This window comes from Monodon monoceros, unplaced genomic scaffold, assembly GCF_005190385.1.
Source record: "Monodon monoceros isolate NGI ecotype Baffin Bay Population unplaced genomic scaffold, NGI_Narwhal_1 Super_Scaffold_6, whole genome shotgun sequence".
NCBI classification, from domain to species: domain Eukaryota; kingdom Metazoa; phylum Chordata; class Mammalia; order Artiodactyla; family Monodontidae; genus Monodon; species Monodon monoceros.
The window spans coordinates 95,668,476-95,688,182 of record NW_021703783.1 but is presented as its reverse complement, the minus strand read 5'-3'; the positions used below and the strand labels follow the sequence as shown (position 1 = coordinate 95,688,182).

Below are 19,707 nucleotides of genomic sequence, written 5' to 3'. Positions count from 1 at the left end.
GAATAGACAAAGCAGCCTTGAGGGAAGAAAACGGAGCTGGAGGAATCAGACTCCCTGACTTCAGACTATACTACAAAGCTACAGTAATCAAGGCAATATGGTATTGGCACAAAAACAGAAATATAGATCAATGGAACAGGATAGAAAGCCCAGAGATAAACCCATGCACCTATGGTCAACTAATCTATGACAAAGGAGGCAAGAACATACAATGGAGAAAAGACAGTCTCTTCAATAAATGGTGCTGGGAAAACTGGACAGCTACATGTAAAAGAATGAAATTAGAACACTCCCTAACACCTTCCACAAAAATAAACTCAAAACGGATTAGAGACCTAAATGTAAGACTGGACACTATAAAACTCTTAGAGGAAAACATAGGAAGAATACTCTGACATAAATCACAGCAAGATCTTTTTTGATCCATCTCCTAGAGTAATGGAAATAAAAACAAAAATAAGCAAATGGGACCTAATGAAACTTAAAAGCTTTTGAAAAGCAAAGGAAACTACAAACAAGATGAAAAGACAGCCCTCAGAATGGGAGACAATATTTGCAAACGAATCAACCGACAAAGGATTAATCTCCAAAATATATAAACAGCTCATGCAGCTCAATATTAAAAAAGCAAACAACCCAATCCAAAAATGGGCAGAAGACCTAAATAGACATTTCTCCAACGAAGAGATACAGATGGCCAAGAAGCACATGAAAAGCTTCTCAACATCACTAATTATTAGAGAAATGCAAATCAAAACTACAATGAGGTATCACCTCACACCAGTCAGAATGGGCATCATCAGAAAATCTACAACAACAAATGCTGGAGAGGGTTTGGAGGAAAGGGAACCAACCCTCTTGCAGTGTTGGTGGGAATGTAAATGGATACAGCCACTATGGAGAACAGTATGGAGGTTCCTTAAAAAACTAAAACTTGAATTACCATATGACCCAGCAATCCCACTGCTGGGCATATACCCAGAGAAAACCATAATTCAAAAAGACACATTGCAGCACTATTTACAATAGCCAGGTCATGGAAGCAACCTAAATGCCCCTCGACAGACAAATGGATAAAGAAGATGTGGTACATATATGCAATGGAATATTACTCAGCCATAAAAAGGAATGAAATTGGGTCATTTGTAGAGACATGGATAGATCTTGAGACTGTCATACAAAGTGAAGTAAGTCAGAAAGAGAAAAACAAATATCGTATATTAACGTATATATGTGGAACCTAGGAAAATGGTACAGATGAACCGGTTTGCAGGGCAGAAATTGAGACACAGATGTAGAGAACAGACGTATGGACACCAAAGGGGGATAGTGGCAGGGGGTGGGAGTGGTCGTGTGATGAACTGGGCAATTGGGATTGACACGTATACACTAATGTGTATAAAATTGTTTTTGTTTTTGTTTTTTTGCGGTACGCAGGCCTCTCAGTGTTGTGGCCTCTCCCGCTGCGGAGCACAGGCTCCGGACACATAGGCTCAGCGGCCATGGCTCACGGGCCCAGCCGCTCCGCGGCATGTGGGATCTTCCCGGACTGGAGCACAAACCCGTGTCCCCTGCATCGGCAGGCGGACTCTCAACCACTGCGCCACCAGGGAAGCCCACTGATGTGTATAAAATTGATGACTAATAGGAGCCTGCTGTATAAAAAAAAATAAATTAAATTAAAAAAAATTTTTAATAAAATAAAAAAGAAAGCCACCAACAGGATCACTGGGGCAGCAAGTGAGGTACAGTCCAAGGACTGAACACTGAACGTGATCAAGGTCGAGGAGACAGGAAGAAGCAGCCAGGGAGTGAGGAGACACTAGCAGAGGGCACAGGGGGTGCTGGGAGCCAGGCGAGGAGGGGCAGCCAGGAGGAGAGAGGGACCCACCAGCAGAGTCAGGGGTAGCTGATGGGTCAGGAAGCTGAGGTCTGACGGCCAACATTGGATTTTGGCTTTCAGGGTCTGGACGGGGTGGGGTCACTGCTGACTTCATTTAGAGCAGTTTCAGGGAATCTCTGGCATGAAAAGCCTGCTTGGAGCGGGCTGGGGGCGGACTGAAGAAAGATGGGGAGGAGTTTTGCTCTTTCAAGAAGATTTGCTCTCAAGTGGGGGAAGAAGACGGCAGTGGAGGCCAGAAGAAGTGGGAGAGGAAGGCTTCTCTGAAGATGGGAGAAATAGTTGGGTATGTGATGCTGATGCTAAGAGCTGATGGGGAAGCACAGGTGGAGCACGGCTCCCGAGCCCGGCAGTGATGGGCCGGGGCCAAGTGCACGACGGGACTGAAACAGGCCTGTCCTGTCCTGTGCAGCCTCTCGTCTTTGATGGGTCTTTCCAGCCGGATGGCACCCCACCCTCACTCCGCTTGCCCTGGCTCTTCCCGCCCTGCCCACCCACTCCAAGAGCTTCTGAACCACGCTCACATGGGTCCTTGTGGGGAACAGCACATGTCCTTTTAAAAGACCATCCTGCTTGCTGTCGGATGCCCCACCTTCCTATTAATCGCCTCAGAAAATAACCAAGCGGCTGGCAAATATTCGAGCCAAACCCCTGTGCGGGTGGCAAGACGTGACATGAAAAGGAATCTGTAGCAGGAGCCCAAGAGGCAGGGCCAGACGGGCGCTGGTTAGGAATGTCCATTTGTGGCTCCCAGGCTAATTTCTGGATACGATAATGAATAAATATTGGTCTTTCCTTCTGCAGCCTTTTCCATCTGGGTGGTTCAACCAAATAAATGCTGCCACCTCTTGTTTTCTAGAACTGTGGAGAGACTGGGGCCAGAGTAGAGTAGGGTGTCACCCAGCATCTCACAGCTGGAGGGTAGCAAGACAGGGAGGGGAGCAGTGGAAGTTCAGAGACCCTTGGATGGGAGCTGTGATGGCCCTAAGCACAAGCTCTACCTCCTGCTTTTGTCTCTGTAACACACCCTGACGAGTGCTCATCCAACTACCGCTTGAATACCACCAGTGACGGGGAGCTCACTACCGAAAAGCAGTTCGTCCCACTGTTAGATGGTACAGAATGTTAGAAAGAGTTTTTCCTTTGTAAGACTTCTTTTCTGAATTCCTATAATGTCCTGAGCACTGTTCTAGAGACAGGATGCAGTGAATAAGACCTAACAGGGTGCCTGCTTCCAGTGGACTGATAAACAGGAACCCACACAGACAGCAAAAGGAAGGGAGGGAGGAGGTAGCAGCTGGTGCTGAGCAATGCAGAGGATATAGGATGGTGTGAGCATCCTATACCCTAGTGACAAATGCAGAGGCTCTGGGGTGGTTAGAGAGAGCGGCAGGGCTGCTCCACGTTGGTGACCAGGAGCCGTGGCCACTAAGCTAAGAACTGGGTGTGCAGATGGCAGCAAGGACAGCATTCTGGACAGAGGGAGGTAACGTGCGGATCCGCTGGCCTCTGAGGATGGGAGGGACCACCCCGAGGCAGTAGCCATCCTCCATGTCCTCATCGGGAGAGGGTCCGTCCCTGGACTGAGACGACTGGGCATTTGGCAGCAGGCTGCTGTTCCTCCTTCCAGAGTCTGGAGGGGGCTGTCTGGGCGTGTGCTACCTGCAGGCAGTGCCCTCCCCATCAGGTCACCTCCCAGCCATCCCTGCAGCCCCCCACCCCTGCTCTGAGCAGTACTGGGAGGGGGCTGGAAGTGGGCTGAGCGGAGGGTCTGGCTGACCCCCCACCCCTGGAGATGCCGCTTCCTGCCAGCCATGGAGGCCCCGGGCTGGGCTGCAGCTCCTCCTGGCACCAAGCCCAAATCTAGTTCCTCCCACCTCACACCCTTCCCCACCCTGCCCTCAGGGGCCACGCGCCTAATTCTCTTGCCCAGGGACAGCCCCGCAGACACTTGAAAAACGTGGCCAGACATGTGAGTGCGACGCCTCCGGGGGATTCCAGCCTCCCAAGCCTCCCGAGGCCTCTGACACTGCGAGCAGAGCTGAGCTGAACTCGCCACCCACAGAGGCCAGGAGCATAAGAAATGGGGAGGTTACCAGGCAGCCACAGAAACCGGAAGGGAGGAAGCTGTTATTAATAATATCTCCTATTCCAAGAGGAACCATGGACTTAGGAAGCTAAGTCCCTCCCCCAAGGTCATGGGCAAATAAAGGGCAGAGGCAGGATTTGAATGTCCAGTTCCTACTGTGCTAGGGGGCAGTTTCCTGTGGGATCGCCCAGGCTGTGGGAAGGCAGGAAAGGGGTCTGAGCAAAAGAGGGAGCCACCGGGCTCCAGTGGAAGGAAGTCGCCAGTGTTCTAACCCGGGGAGGGGGGCGGTGGAGTCCCAATGCTCGGCACGTCCAGCGGCATCAGGTCCCCGTGTCACGGGGCGCAAAGCATCTATGGTTTGCTAGGGGGCGGGGAGGACACTTGAACCAAAGAAACACAAAAACATTTTCCTCTTGCGAACTGTATAGAGACATAGGGCCACGTGAGCAGGTGGGCACAGCTGTCCACGCTCAGAAACACACTTGGTTAACAAGAACAGCCACGGTGACTGAGGACTGGGGTGACCGGCACGCCGCCACCATGACCTGCTCTGCAGGGTCCCCGTCACTCGCCGGTGCTCACCGACCCCTTCTCCCACCCACCTGTGCTGGGCGTGGGGGCACTCAGCGGGGGGCAGACCCATCTGCGTAGGTGGGGCTCACAGAGCGGGGACCCGGGCGGCAGCAGAGGGGGTCAAGGCACAGAGGCCACGTGCAGCGTGAGTTCAAGGCCAAGGTGAGAAGTGATGGCCGTGGCCCAGAGATGGCAGGACAAGAGCAGAGACAGGGGAGTACAGAACACCCAACGAGGAAGTAAATCCCGGCCAGACCTGAGGTTGTCCCCTCCCTCCCATCCTGCCCAGCAGTGGCCGTCCAAGGCCCTGGGGGGCCCCTTCCCGCATCCCCACTTCTCACTGGCCTCATATCCTTGGCCAGCCAGTCACTGCTTAGTACTGCATGTGCGGTTATTTTTTGGAGAAGGTGGATGTTTCCTCAAACCCTCTCTCTATGGAAATGGAGGATGAACCAGGAGAGGCAGCTGGAGCTGCGGTTTGGAAAATCAGCTGCATGTGAGAATCAGCTGCATGTGAGAATCACCTGGGCAGGCCCTAGGCCTCCCAGTGTCTACACTGCACCTGGACCAGGGACTGAGAACGTCTACGGGGGCACCCGGAACCAGGCAAGTCCAACGGGATCACCCAGAACTTGTCAGCAATGCATACAGTCTGCTTTGACACCCAAGTGAGTTATGCCCACGTAAGACTGAACCAGCAAGAACAACGTGTCTGGTGTACAATATGCAACCCAGGGGCTCTGGGTCGTCTCCATGGTAACTCACCTACGATGCACTGCCTGTCCCCTAGACCCTGAGTGCTGGATGGACATCGGCTGGTGGGCCCTGCCTGACCACCACTGCCCAGATTTTGATCACCAGGACAGATGAGACAGGGCACCTGGCCCAGCCTGCTGCACCAGCGCATCAGGTGTATCCCATTCCCACCCCGCCCCCGGGGCGCCGGAACCCTGTGCAGAGCCCCCGAACGGTGGCTGTCCTTACGCTCACGCGTCTCTCAGGCAGCCCTGGCACGGCCTTGCCTTTAGAAAGCTCCGCTGATTGGGAGCTCCTGCACCCTGGCCAGTGACACCTGGGGGCCTCTGCCTTCTACAGGTGAGCGCGTGGGGCCGTGTCTCCACCTGAGGCCACTGGCTCCTCTGCACCTGTTTCTTGCCTCATTCAGTCTGGGACCTCAGGCCTCTTCCTCGCCTCCAGAACTGCCACGTTGGCCCACTCTGGCCCCCAGACAGGTCCTGTCCCCCAGAACAGCCAGGCCTGGCCATTCAAGAAGATTCCACCTTCCCCGCACACCCCACACTACTTTTGTCCTTGAGAAGCCTTTTGTTGGTGGCACAGGCTGCTGTGACGCGGAAGAGTATCTACGGGTAAACACTCAGCGCACCCCACCATGTGGCTGGATCGGGGTCTGGGTTGGGAGACAGGACCGGGCTGGGGAAGGAGGTCTTGGAAAGGAGGAGAGAGTGGAGGTGAATGGATGGCGAGCCGTTACCTGCCTCCGTATGTAGACTAGGGGAGGGCGGAGATGGAGAGAGAATTTTAAAGATACTTTGATGCTTATTCAAAATCTACAATGGGAATTCCCTGGAGGTCCAGTGGCCAGGACACGGCGTTCTCACTGCCGAGGGCCCGGGTCAATCTCTGGTCAGGGAACGAAGATCTCACAAGCCATGGGGTGTGGCCAAAAAAAAACCCAACACAAACTCTACAGTGTGCAACCAGAAAATGACCCCCATTTTCCACCATGTGGAAGACTAATCACTGAGTAATAGTCCCACGGCAAAGCAGTGAAAAGGCAACATACGTATCTACGTATATGAACATGTTTTTACATGCATGCACATATACATATATCATATATGTATTAAAACGCATCACACTGAACAAGCAAGAACAAGAAAAATCCTCACAGGCCAGAGAACTAGGAGGGAAACTGGAAGTCCCCAGAGGTGAGCAGTTGCCGAAGCTAGCTCTGCCCCAGCGACATTCACCAAGGCCAGTCACCTGATGGTCCTTCGCCATGAGCACACTTGGCTGTGGGGCGGGAGGAAAGCCTGGGCCGCCCAGCACAAGTCAGTAGGGAGCCCCACCTATAGCTAGACTCTCCCAAGGGCTATGCTTTCACTGCTGGAATAAGATAGTAGGAAAAAGCCTAAAGACGAAAAAAAAAAGCCTGAAGATGGAAAAAGCAAGGATACTAGCCTACATCAAGCTTGGCACCGGGGGAAAAGGAGAAAAAGAAACTCCCTGAAGTCATAAACACCAGCCTCTGCCCTAATGTGGGTTTTACACTGGCCCTGTGGACCACAAATCCCAGACTAAGACTTTAATTTAAAGGGAGGCAGGGACTTCCCTGGTGGTTCAATGTATAAGACTTTGCCTTCCAATGCAGGGGGCGCACGTTCGATCCCTGGTCGGGGAGCTAAGATCCCACATGCCTCGTGGCCAAAAAACAAAAACATAAAACAGAAGCAATATTGTAACAAGCAATAAAGACTTTAAAAATGGTCCACATAGGGCTTCCCTGGTGGCGCAGTGGTTGAGAGTCCGCCTGCCGATGCAGGGGACACGGGTTCGTGCCCCGGTCCGGGAAGATCCCACATGCCGCGGAGCGGCTGGGCCCGTGAGCCATGGCCGCTGAGCCTGCGTGTCCGGAGCCTGTGCTCCGCAACGGGAGAGGCCGCAACAGTGAGAGGCCCGCGTACCGCAAAAAAAAAAAAAAAAAAAAAAAAAGAATAAGGAACAAGAGACTATAAAATGGCCAAGAAATTTTGAAAGGAAGCAAAGAAAACTTCTAGAAACAACAAAAATTGACTGGGACTCGGTTACACAAATTGCAAGGGAGGCTGGGAAATGCAGTCTGTCCGCGTGCCCGTCAGGAAGAGGAAGTGGGTTTGATGAGTGGCCAGGCTGCCTGACCATGACAACTAAAGAAAGATGAGGATCCAGGAAGTGTTAGCCATGGCTATTGCTTAGCTGCTAGCGCTCTTCAAAACTCTGCCCATCATTATTTCAGTTAATCTTTATGACTCCCACCTGGGGATTAAGCTAAGCTAGGAGGATCATTCCCATTTTACAGAAAAGGAAACTCAGAGGCAGGCAGTGACTTGCCCAAGACCACACAGCTCCTAAGTGGCCCAGCTGGGGTTGGAGCCCAGGACTTCCCACAACATCACAGCGCTGTCTCTCGTTCCAAACGACAAGAGGAAGGGCAGAGGTCCTGGAGCCAGTCTTTCTCCATTTGCCTCTTTGTTTTCAGCTGAGGTGGTGAACCCGCTGGCCTAGCCCAGGGGCTGAGGGAACCAGCCCAAGTTCAGAGCAGTGAACTGAGTTGAGCTCAGATTTAACACTGGTGTCCTGGGGTATCAGGGAGGCCAGCTGGGTGGGCTCAAGTAAAGACAGCAGTTCTGGATGTGCCCGACCCCAGGGGAGGTAAGAGGTCACAGTCAGTGGGTCAGCCAGCAAATATTTATCCAGTGCCTCTGATGTGCTGAGTGTCGTGGGTTCCAACAAGCAGAGCCTGGGTGCAGGGAACATACAAAACCCAGGCAGGGTTCACCTGATGAGCTAGCTCTTTAGTGCCTGGCCCTGAGCTCCCAGTGTGCCAGGGCCCTGACCCCTTGTCATGGCATCCTCACCAGGACCCATGGGGGGAGAGGCTTTCAGTTCCACTTTTTACAGGTGTAGGAATGATGGCGATGGTGATGGTGATGGTGGTGGTGGTGGTGATATCACCTGACATTACTGAATGCTCTGTGCCCAGCAACGTTAAAGCTCTTTAGATGGATCCTCTTCTTTAACTTTCATAATAACCCTACAAAGACTTAGATTCCTTATTGCTTTGATTGGACAGAGAAGTAAACTGAGGCTCAGGGAGGTAAGTGATTCACCCAGCATCACAGAGCAAGTAGCGGACAGACCCAAGGTTCACGTCTCAGAGCCTGACGCAAGCATTGCGCTCTAACCATGGCACCGCGCTGCCTCGTCCGCCGCGGGTCATAAGCAAGGACAGAGCCTCCCTCTGAGCTCTCTCTGTATCCCCAGCTCTGAGCCTGGGGCCTGCACACAGTAGGTGCTCAGGAAGGTCTCTTAGGAATGATTTGTGCAGATGCAAAAATCCCACCTGTGCATTGACACATCCCCTTTACAGCAAATAAGCGTAACAATCTACTTGAAACCATCATAGTTAGATGAATAAAAGCGTGCAATTGTTGGCCAACCAAGGTCTCTTGGCTGGCTCTTCCTGAAAGAATCATCTCTGGGACATCCCTATTGTCTACTTTCCAACCAGCCAGGCCTCCCAGGATCTGCTGTCCCATAGAGTGAGGGGCCCTGGCTGCTCCCTGAGTCAAACCCACTAGTGGGCGAGGACCCCATGAGCTCTGAGGTGAGAATACCTGTGATGTCCCTCTGGCTCGGCTGCCCGTGTCTTATAAGGAAGAAGGCCTGAGGCGGGCAGGGATTAGGGGAGGGGAGGTGGCAGCTTTGATCTGTTGCCGGGGGGGGGGGGGGGGGGGGATGCTTTTCTCCAGACAAGCTGTTTGCTTACCAGCTGACTTTGGTGAAAGAAAAAAATATTCCCAGTGCCATCTGTTCCCAGAGTGAGGCTGGTGTGGGTCTGGGGCTTCCTGCAGCTCGGGCAGCCAGACCCACTTTCAGAATCCGAGACAGCTGCCCCTTGGATTATTTTGGGAAGCGGCTCAGCTCCGAGGCACCCGGGCCTTCGAGGCATTTCCCGTCACTCCGAAGCTGTTTGCGCACAAGCCCAATTGCCAGCTCCTTCTTGGGCCCTGGACGGTTTCCAGTTCAGCCCACGGTAATTATCCTGCTTCCAGCTCCTGCTGCGACTCCAGCTGGGGTCAGATTTCGTGGAATGGAGGAGAGAGGGAGGTGAGGGCCGTGGGCTCCCCAGCCGCTCCCTTCTCAGGCTTCTTTGGGGGAGCCACTCCGCCCACCCAGCCTAAGCCCTGGGACCACTCCCCGGGCGTCCACCCTGTCCCCGAGCTCATCCCTCCTCTGGACTCTCCCCAAGGGTGCCCCCACCCCTTTGTGAGGGTTAAGCTCCAGGGGTAGGTGGGAGGAGGGCATCTCAGGCAGGGATAACAGCATCAGGAAGGCCTGGAAAGACCTTGGGGCTTTCAGGGAATAAACTAAAAGCATTTTGGAAAGGATGCGGTGGGGTAGGAGATAGAACATGGTCAACAAGAAGACACTCAAAGCCAGCCGCGCCAGGAGGACCCAGAGCATCGGGGAGCAGGGGAGGTTTAGAGCAGCATGGTAACGGGATCAGGTTCCCAAAACAGAAAAACTCCAACTGCTGCTGTGGAATCGGGGTCAGAGGGGAGAGCGGCAGCGAGCCCAGCTGGGGAATTACTGTACCCACCCCGATGGATGGCACGGCGAGGGCCTGGACCTCCAGGGGCAGAGGGGAGGAGTTTGAAAGGTGAACAAAGGGCAGAAAGGACTTGGTGCCCAGGTGGGGGAAAGGGGAGGGTCCAGAGCGAGTCACAGGCCTCAGGCTTTGGGATCAGGAGGTTGGAGGGGCTGGAAAAAGGGCTGGGGAGTCAGAGGGCAGGACAGGGGAAGGGGTGGGTTCTGACTTCAATCGGGTGAGTTTGGGGTGGGAACCCCAAGGGGCCCTGTGTCCAGGGCAGTTCAAAATGTGGGTCTGGTCAAGCAGGAGCATGGTGGTTGCCAGGGGCCGGAGGGAGGGGTGTGGAGAGTTACTGTCTAACGGGTACAGAGTTTTGGTTTTGCAAGATGAAAAGGGTTCTGGAGATGGTGGTGACGTCGGCACACAGGGCGAAGTTAACTTAATGCTACTGAACTGCAAGTGTTACGATGGCTAAAATGGAAAATTTCATTATGTGTATTTTACCACAATAAAAAAATTTTTAATGGACTCAACCCTCCATTAAAATGCAGAGGTATTCAGATCAGATAAAAAGACACAACTATTTGTATCTATAAGAAACCCTCTTTATATATAAAGACACGGATCTTTTAAAAGGAAAAGAATAGAAAAGATCCCCCACTAACACTAAAAGAAAGCTTGAGTGGCTGTATTAAAATCAGATTTTAACATCTGATTCAAAGTAAAAAAGTAAAGTAAATTTAAAGTCTAAAATTAAAGTAGATTTCAGAGCAAGAGATGTTACAAAAGGATAAAGAGGACATCAAAGGGCCGTGACAATCCCCGATGGGCATGCAGTTGGGCACTAGGTGGTCTCTCTCTCTCTCTCTGCTCCCATATCCCCCCTCTCCCAGTGGCCCCCCATCCCAGGTACCCCTCCCTGTACCTGGAGCCCAGCTCCTGTCACCTGCCCAGGTACCTCCCTCCGGTAAGATTCTCCCTCTCACGTTTCATCTTTTCTCTTCTGCACCCTCCCTGTGAGCATTTAAACAGGCTCAAGCCTCCGCACTCATAAGAGATCGCATCTCCCGAGGCCCCACTTTCCGTCTTCATACCAGGCTCCCTGAAAGCATGAAATCGAGGCCCCCCCCCATCCCGGGGGTCGTGGCTCTCTCTCTTCCATAGCCCTCCCCCCGAAGGTTGGCCATCCTCACCCTTGTTCAGTTTGACAGCAAATCAAAAAAAAAATTTAAATCAATTTTTGTAGCTCTGTTGAGGAATAATTTACAAAAGGTAAATTTTCCCATTAAGTGTACGATTTGATGAGTTTTGACGCATGTGGACAGTCACGTAACCACAACGATCATACATAGAACATTCCCGTCACCCCAAAGTTCCCTCCTGCCCCTACCAGGGTTTCACCTTTTCTAGAATTTCTTATAAATGTGTAGCCCTTTGTGTCTCATTTTCTTCACTTAGCCTAATGTTGTTGAGAGCATCCAGGCTGTTTTGTATCAACACCCTTTCCTCTTTGTCGCTAAGCAGAAGCCCATTATACAGACACATTCTAATTTGTTTATGCCTTTGCTGGCGATGGACATTTGGGCTCTTCCCAGTCTTCGGTTTTTATGAACAGTACTGCTAATCATGTCTAAGCCTTTGTGTAGACATATGTTCTCATTTTTCTTGGATAAATACCTAACAGCGAAATGGCTGGGTCATATGGTGAGTGTATCACTTTATAAGAAATTGCCAAAATGTTTTCCAAAGTAAATGTACCATTTTGCATTCCCACCAGCAATGTATGAGAATTCTAATTGCTCCACGTCCTTGTCAACACTTGCTATTGTCAGTTTTTCAATGCAGCCATTCTAGGGGGTGTATAGTGAGATCTCATTGTGGTTTTAACTTTATTTCCCTAATGACTAATGGTATTGAAAATCTGTGTTAGTCAGCTCTGGCTACTATAATAAAATACCATAGACTGGGTGTCTTTAAAAACAGACATTTACTGCTCACGGTTCTGGTATCTGGGAAGTCCAAGATCAAGGTGCCAGATGATTTGGTGCCTGGTGGGGGCCCTCTTCCTGGTTTGCAGATGGCCACCTTCTTACTGTGTCCTCACATGGCAGAGAGAGAGCTCTGATCTCTCTTTTCTTATAATGACTCTAATCCCATCACAGGGGCCCCATCCTCATGGTCTCATCTACACCTAATTATCTGTGAATCAGGCGGTAAGGGGAGCATGTGGATGGCGGGTGGGTTGGAGGGAAGACCACTCTGAGACTCTCTCACACTCAGACACCAGCTCCAAGGGTTCCTTATGTCCCTCCCTGTAGGCAGGACATTCTCCACTCTCCAGCAGCTGGTCTGGCAAAGATGGCCTGGCCCATGCCGGCCCCCTGCCCCAAAGCCCCTCCCCCAATCCAAGGCTGTCAAACTGTGACAACCCCAGACCTAGTAGGCTCTGTCCTCCACAGGGGCTTGGAGCTGGGAGAGCAGGAAGGAGCCCAGCACCAGCCAGGGTCCACCGCCCCGCCCTCCCCTGTGGGCCCTCCCTACCCCCAGCCCCATCCACCCTGCTTCCTCCAGGCTGGTGCCCATCTGATGTCAGCTCTGGGAATCCCTGTTCAATCCTCCCACAGGGACTTTTGCTTTGAGAAATGTATGCAGCAAGTGCTGAGTCTCGCTGGAGAGAGACAGACAGACAGACACACACACACACACACACAGACACACACACACACACATAAACACACACACACACACAAACACACACACACACAGACACACACACAAACACACAGACACACACACAAACACACACACAAAAACAAACACATAAACACACACACACAAACACACACACACAAACACACACACAGACACACACACACAAACACACACACAGACACACACACAGACACACACACACAAACACACACACACAAACACACACACATAAACACACACACAAAAACAAACACACAGACACACACACACAGACACACACACACAAACACACACACAAAAACACACACACACACACAAACACAAAAACAAACACACACACAAACACACACACAAACACACACACACAAACACACACACACACAAACACACACAAACACACACACACGCACGCAGCAGCTCCTTGGGGACCGACTAGGAGACGATCTGGCCCACTAACCAGCCACAAAGACGTCTTCTCTGTGACTTTTGGGCAAAGCTCACCATCGTGGCTATAGGGCTGGGCCTGGGCCACGGTTCCTCTGAAAAGTAACTGAACTGACTTTCCCGAGGGGCACAGCGGCCTGGTTTTGGAGCCACTTAGGGCTCCTGCCTCTGGAGGGCGATGCTGGGGCCACCACTCGAGAGGCAGGCGGGCTGCAGTAGCTGAGTGTGGGCAGGCGGGTCTCTGCCGTCAGGTCAACCCTGACACCTGAGGGGCGGTCCTGCTCCAGTGAAGGTCAGCACCGCTGGGCTCTTGGCTACCCCAGGGGTGGCCTCAGAGACAAGAGCCCCTCCCACACCCACCCTGTGGGGAGAGAGGCTGCGTGCAGAGCGGGGGGTCAGCTCATATTCATGTACATTTAGCGGGGCCCTTCCCAGGACAACGGCAGGCTCCCCAAATCCCTCTCAGAAATACATTTGTTAAAAGAAACTGAGCGAGGCCAGAGGTTGGCTCAGAATGAATCCACGCTTAGTGAGTTCAAAGATATTCAAACAGATGGAAAGAGCAGAGAGGCAAGGGGGGGCTGGGGCGTGCCGCAGACACACAGGATAAGAGTGGGAGGCCCAGGGGCTGGCTGGACGGCGAGGAGATCCCTCTGCGGCCCTCAGGACCTCCAGCTGGGGCTGGCAGGCAGGCTCTGAGAAGCAGATTTTGGGGGCTGTGACGGTTAATTTGGGGATTCCAGGGGCTCCCCGTCCGTGCTTTCTTTCAGCTTGTGCTTGCGAAACAGGCCGTAGAGGACTCGCAGCGTGCTCTTGGTGTCCTTGTTCACGATGTCTGCGGGCCAGGGGAGAGCAGGGCAGGGTTCAGGCCTGGGCAGGGGGTGGCCAACCGTCCACCTTTGCCCGGGACCAAGGGGTTCCCTGGGACACAGGCCTTCAGGCTAAACCCGGGAGAGGCCCCTGCAAACCAGGACAGTAGGTCAAGCTGGGCCTGAGTCCAGGACCCAGCACAGGGCGTGCTACCTCCTTCTCCTCCCCAGCACCCTCTTGTGGGGCCCCCAACACTGCAACTCCTCCAGGCCTCAGCCCTCCGGACAGCCCATCCCCAGGGACCTCAGTCCCCCATCTCCTCGCCCCAGGACCATCCTCCACTGGCGTGGGTAGGGGCTGTGGACACAGTGCCCCGCCTAGGAAAACTCAGCAAACGCCAGGCAAGAGGCTGCACCAACACACGGCTGTCCCCAGGCCCCGTGCCCCGCTCTGTGGCGCTCGCCCGAGGCTGGCTGCCCACGAGGGCCCTGCACTCACCTTCGGGGCTCACAGGGTGATTGAGAAGGTCTTCATCTTTCAGCAGCTCCAGGGCCAGGGTGACGTTGTGTAGCTACAATGACAAGACCCCATCAGATGTCAGCACAATGACCCATCGTGCAGCAAGGAGGCCACCTCTAGTGGGAAAGGCAGTCCCTGAGGAAGGCACCCAGCCCAGGGATCAGGGAAGGCTTCCTGGTGGAGGTGACACCTGGGGGTGAGTCCTGCCAGGTGAGGGGACTAACCAGGGAAGGGAGCATGGGTTCATCCTGATCTTTTCCGAAGCAGCCCCAAAACCCGTGAGCAACAGAGACTCCCTCAGGAACAGAGAGCTGAGTTCCATGGGTAAAGCATTGATGAGGAGACCGACGTTCAGAGTGGCCACAGGGCTCATCTGAATTCACAAGATGGAAAGTGTCGGAACCAGAGGCCTGCAAAGCAGACTGGGGGCTGGAGGAGCCACCTCTACCCAGGTGCCTGCCCTTTGTGCCACCCCTCTGCCTGGGCTGGCGCCTGAGACACCGCTCTCAGCACTGAGAATTCCCCGGGCCAGAGTCAGGCCCACCCAGGTTCGGATCCCCGCTCGGTCCTGGGGAGCCTCGAGCAAGTCCCTTGGTGCCTCGGGCCCTCCACTTGCTCCCTGCAAAGTGGGGTCTCCACCATCTCCCCCGATACAGGACCCTGGGTGACGGGACCTGGGGAGCCCCATCAGCCCTCGGCTCAGAGCAGCCCCTCTGTTAGTGGAGCCCTGCCTTTTCACAGCTAGTTTCTCAGACCCCACCGAAAAGACCCCTGCCCTTCTCCTTGGGGCAGCAGGCTGGTGTGGTAAAAAAGAGGGCGTGGGGCAAGGCAGGACGAGGCAGGGATAAAGCTGGCTGAGTCCCCAACTCACTGGCAGCTCAAGCAGGTCCTTCCTTCAACGGTCTCAGGCCCACCGTGCTGACTGGATGTCCCAGACTGGTGGCCAGCCGTGCTGGTCCCTTCCCTCCCCATCTGCCGACCACACCAGCCCCAAAGCCCGCTTCACACAGGCCAGGCAGTTCCCATGGCAAACTAGCCAGGGGCCCAGAGACCCGGCTGGCAGAGCAGCAGATGAGCCAGGCCCATCCGAGGAGGCCGCCCTGCCTAGGCCGCCTGCAGTCACCTCCTGGTGGGTCTGGGCAGGTCTGGGTTAGATGTCTGTGCACCCGCCCCACTAGGTCACAAGTCACAGGTCAGACAAGGCACATGTCCTGCCTGGGCCTTTGTCCCCTCATCTGTACAAGGGGAATAGTGCATCTTCCAGAGGCCTTTCCAAGCTGCCGTGTAGATCCAAGTGTGATGGTGGACACAGGATTGGAACCACAAGGCAAGACTTGAACGTGGAATAATAAAGGCAGAGCCAGGGCTTCCCTGCAAATTCCAGCTGTCCGGGCTCCTACAAGGGTTGGGAAGTGAGGCGTGTAGGAGGGCCTGAAGCCCCTGAGAAAGAACTCTGCCTGAGAGGGAAAGGGGCAGGTCGCAGTCCTGGTCCGAGGGCACAGGGCAGGGTCAGGGGGAGCATGTTCCGCCCACGCCAAGGACTCCTGCCGCATCCCGGGCAAGGGGCCAGAGTCCTCCGCGGCAGCTGGTGGCCGTGCGGGGACCATGGGGATCTGGAAGGCAGTGAGCAGAGTCCTTCTCCACGGGGGAGAGTTGATGGAACATCAGATGGACAGAGGCACTGAGCTGGGTCCAACATGCAAGAGAGAGAGTGGCAGAGGCTGGGTCACCGGCCCAGCAGGGCTGGCCCCTCTAGAGCCTGTCAAGAAGAAGAAACCAAGGTTGTCACAGGTGCCAATGCTCCCAAGCAGGTGAGACACACCCCTGGGGATGTCCAGACCAGGTGGAAGCAAACCTCAGAGTGAGGGGCTAAGACCTCCACTGCTCGTCCCGTGCTTTGTCCCCAAGTCTTCCCCCGACTGGAAAATGAGGGTTACAACTGTTGCTATTATTCTCATTCTCATCATGAACACTATTGACAGGGCACACAGAAAGTAAATGTCAGAGTGAGAACGAGACACACGGGCTGGGTTTCCCCGCCTCGTAGCCCTGCCTTTGATGCACTCACCCTCTAAGCCCGCATCCCCACAGCGTGGTCCAGGGTGCAGAAAGCCAAACAGCTTTGGGAAACGTTGGCTTCGACAAAGTTATATGGAAATCCCCCACTGCAGGACTTCTCAGAGCCTTGAATATGTTTTGGTGTGTCATGAGCCTTCAAGACTGTGCATGTTTTCCCAGGTGACTTGACCATAGGATCCATTTGTCACACAGCAGCTCACGGGACCAGTGTCTTGGAAAGACTTCCTTCACTTATTTAAAAAATATTTATTGGGCTTCCTTGGTGGCGCAGTGGTTGAGAGTCCGCCTGCCGATGCAGGGGACGCGGGTTCATGCCCCGGTCCAGGAAGATCCCACATGCCGCGGAGCGGCTGGGCCCGTGAGCCACGGCCGCTGAGCCTGCGCGTCCGGAGCCTGTGCTCCTCAACGGGAGAGGCCACAACAGTGAGAGGCCCGCGTGCCGCAAAAAATAAATAAACAAATAAAAATTATTGAGCATCTACTATGCGCTGGCCACGCAACAGGGGCAAACCCAGACCCACTGCCTGCCCTCGTGGAATGTGAGAATTGCTGCCATCAACTAGGGCGGTGATCGCACTTGTTTCTTGGGTCACACTCCTCGGTGATGCCCAGTCTGACCAGGAGCAGCTGCCCCAGGCTCCAGCCTGATCCCACCATGCTCCACCCAAAGCATCATTTTTCTTCCGCGCACAGTTTGAGATAATGAAAGTATGGAGTTGAGAGAAGGTTACGACCCAGAAGGATGCATTCAAATCGTCCCGGGGAGAAGTAATTGCATGTAGGAGGAAGCCAGAGATTCTTGGCCCCGTGCTTTCATTTCTGCAGAGAAAATGACCGCCTCTCTCCTCCACCCCGACGCCTCTTCCCTCAGGCAACCTCACGTAGACGCCGTCAGCAAAGAAGGTCTGATAAGGAGCAATTCAATGGCCAGAGGTCACGCTGCAGAGAAAACAATTCCTCGGAAAGGCCGCTGTTCCTGCGCTCTTCTGCTAATGACTTCCTCGGCATTTTTATTACACATTCCTATGGCTGAGGTTTCCTACAATAGTCCATACAAACGCATCCTTGGGGTCTGAGCTGAGAGACTGCTTCTTTTCCTCCACATAGATTGTGGCTCATCTTTGGAAGCCGGTCCTGAAGCCGGTCCTGAAGCCGGTGGAGTTGGCAGGCTGCCTGCGCACAGGGGCCTTGGAAGTTGGGACGTTTGTCCCTGGCTTGTAACTAACTAGGGGTTGGAGGTGAGCAAATAGTGATCACACCTTGACATCCCATTACTCAGGTGTGACATCCCCAACACCTGAGTAACAGAGAGGGGACCCCTGTGCTGCTCTGAGCCCCTCGTCCCCAGGGGGCCCGCGTGTGACCTGCCCGTCTCCATCCTCCCACCCTTACCACACATGGGCCTCCTGCCTTGTGGATGAAGGTCAGTGCCACGGTCTCAGCCTCACTCTGACCCACCTAAGCCCCCCGTCCCCGCAGCTCCAGGCGAGCCTTTTTCTGGGCCCACCACCCCGCCCCCATCTCCCATGGGGCTCCCCCTGGCTCCCCCGGAAGGACGCAAGGAGGCGGCTCTCACTTTGGAGACGGACGAGCCTGGATGCCAGTCTGACCTCGACCCTAACTAGTGGTGTGCTCCTGACCAGCTCTCTCTGAACTCAGTTTCCCCAGAGCAAAATGGGGATGGGGAATAGTTCCTACTCAGAGGCCTGATGTGGGGAGGAATTAGCAAGTTCATCCAGGGAGGCAAGCGCCTCCCCGGGCCCAGTTCTGCATCGTCTCTGCACCACACAGCACAGGGCTCTCCCGCCTCCGCACCAAGGCCGCAGGGCCTCCTCTGGCCAAGAGGATGAAGAGGAAGTGACAGCACCCCAGGTCTGAGCCTGCACCTTGTGTGTTCTGCTTTGTCTCTGTGTCCCTGCGGTTGCCGTGAAAAAACCACGCCAGGCTCACTGCCAGTCCCAGCAGGAGGACGAGAAGCACGTGGTACAGAGCTGGACCGCCCCAGTGACCCCAGCCTAGATGGCCTGACGCCCAGCCCATCCCTGGGGAAGGTCTGGAGATGCCAGAGGCCCAGGCCGAGTAAGGAGCAAAGGCGGGCAGTGAGGCTGCGGCTGGGGGTCAGGCAGGCTGGGAAGGTGGGCCTGGAACATTCGGCAGGGGACCGAGTAGGTCAGGCTTGCGGCCAGAAGCAGGGACAGACAGGGCTGCGGATATGTGGGGGCCAGGCAGAGATCGAAACTGGAACTGGACCAGGGTCAAGGGTGTATAGGCTCACCCCCCAACCCCAGGCAGGCCTTGAGGTTTGAACCAGCCCCAGGGCCATGGGCACATCAAAGGGGACCAAAATCTTTCCTTTTCCCAGAAACTCCCCAAGGCTGGCACTGGGAACCAGCACCCAGCCCTGCCTGGTGTCCCCTCTCTGTGGAGGGGTGAAAGGGTGCCCTCCTACCCTGGGTTGCCGCTGAGCCGTCCCTGGGACCCTGGTGCAGACAGAGAGAAGCTGGCCACCCGGGGTCCTGGGCGGGTCTGGGGGACCAGGGACCACATACCCCTGTGGTCTGAGGGGTGGCAGGGCAGGGGCTGTGAGCACATTTTAGGGGCAAAAAGCCTGAGGTGCAGGCAGAGACCAGAGCCCTCCGCCTGGACTAATGCAGCCATCTCCCAATCAGCCCCCCAGACTCCAGGGTCCACATGGGAACTCCTGACCCCCACAAGGCCAGAAGCCCTGCCACATCCGAGCCTTGGCTGACTCTGTTCCCTTCCCCTGGGGGTGCCCTCCCTAGTTAACGCTGCGAACCAAGCCCTAGACAATTTCATGGCCACCTCTCACGCAAGGCCTCTCCTGACTGCTGCAGATCCTGCTAGCCACGCTTTCTTTCAGGTCCTGCACCGGCCCACCCACCATGAGCCAAGGCACTTCATCACAGCCCTAGAATACCATACATCACTGAGAGTCCAGCGGGTGGAGAGTGAGCGGTCCTCAAAAGCAGGAGCTGTGTTGGATTGTCTTTATGGCCCACGGGGCCTGATGCCAAGAGGACCTCAGAAAATGATGGATCCGGTGCATGGGTGAATGGGTGGGCGGACAGGTAGATGGATGGATGGGCAGGTGGATGGATGGATGGATGGAAGGATAGATGGTCAGGTAGATGGATGGATGGATGAGCAGGTGGATGCATGGATGGATGGATGGATGGATGGATGGAT

At 54.5% G+C, this 19,707-nt stretch overlaps 1 protein-coding gene across 5 annotated transcripts in view; it reads right to left on the bottom strand.

Annotated features, from left to right (window-relative positions):
- Window positions 1-12,957: 12,957 nt before the first annotated feature.
- PARVG (parvin gamma) overlaps window positions 12,958-19,707 on the bottom strand; it is a 23,070-nt gene continuing 16,320 nt past the window's right edge. For 2 of the 5 annotated variants that reach the window (XM_029205253.1, XM_029205254.1), the window contains exons 12-13: window positions 14,401-14,473; window positions 13,599-13,927 (exon numbers count right to left, since the gene is read on the bottom strand). In XM_029205253.1, the coding sequence (XP_029061086.1) occupies window positions 13,818-13,927; window positions 14,401-14,473 (183 nt within the window). In that variant the 3' untranslated portion in view covers window positions 13,599-13,817. The other 3 variants (XM_029205255.1, XR_003791092.1, XM_029205256.1) reach the window with 3 other exon arrangements.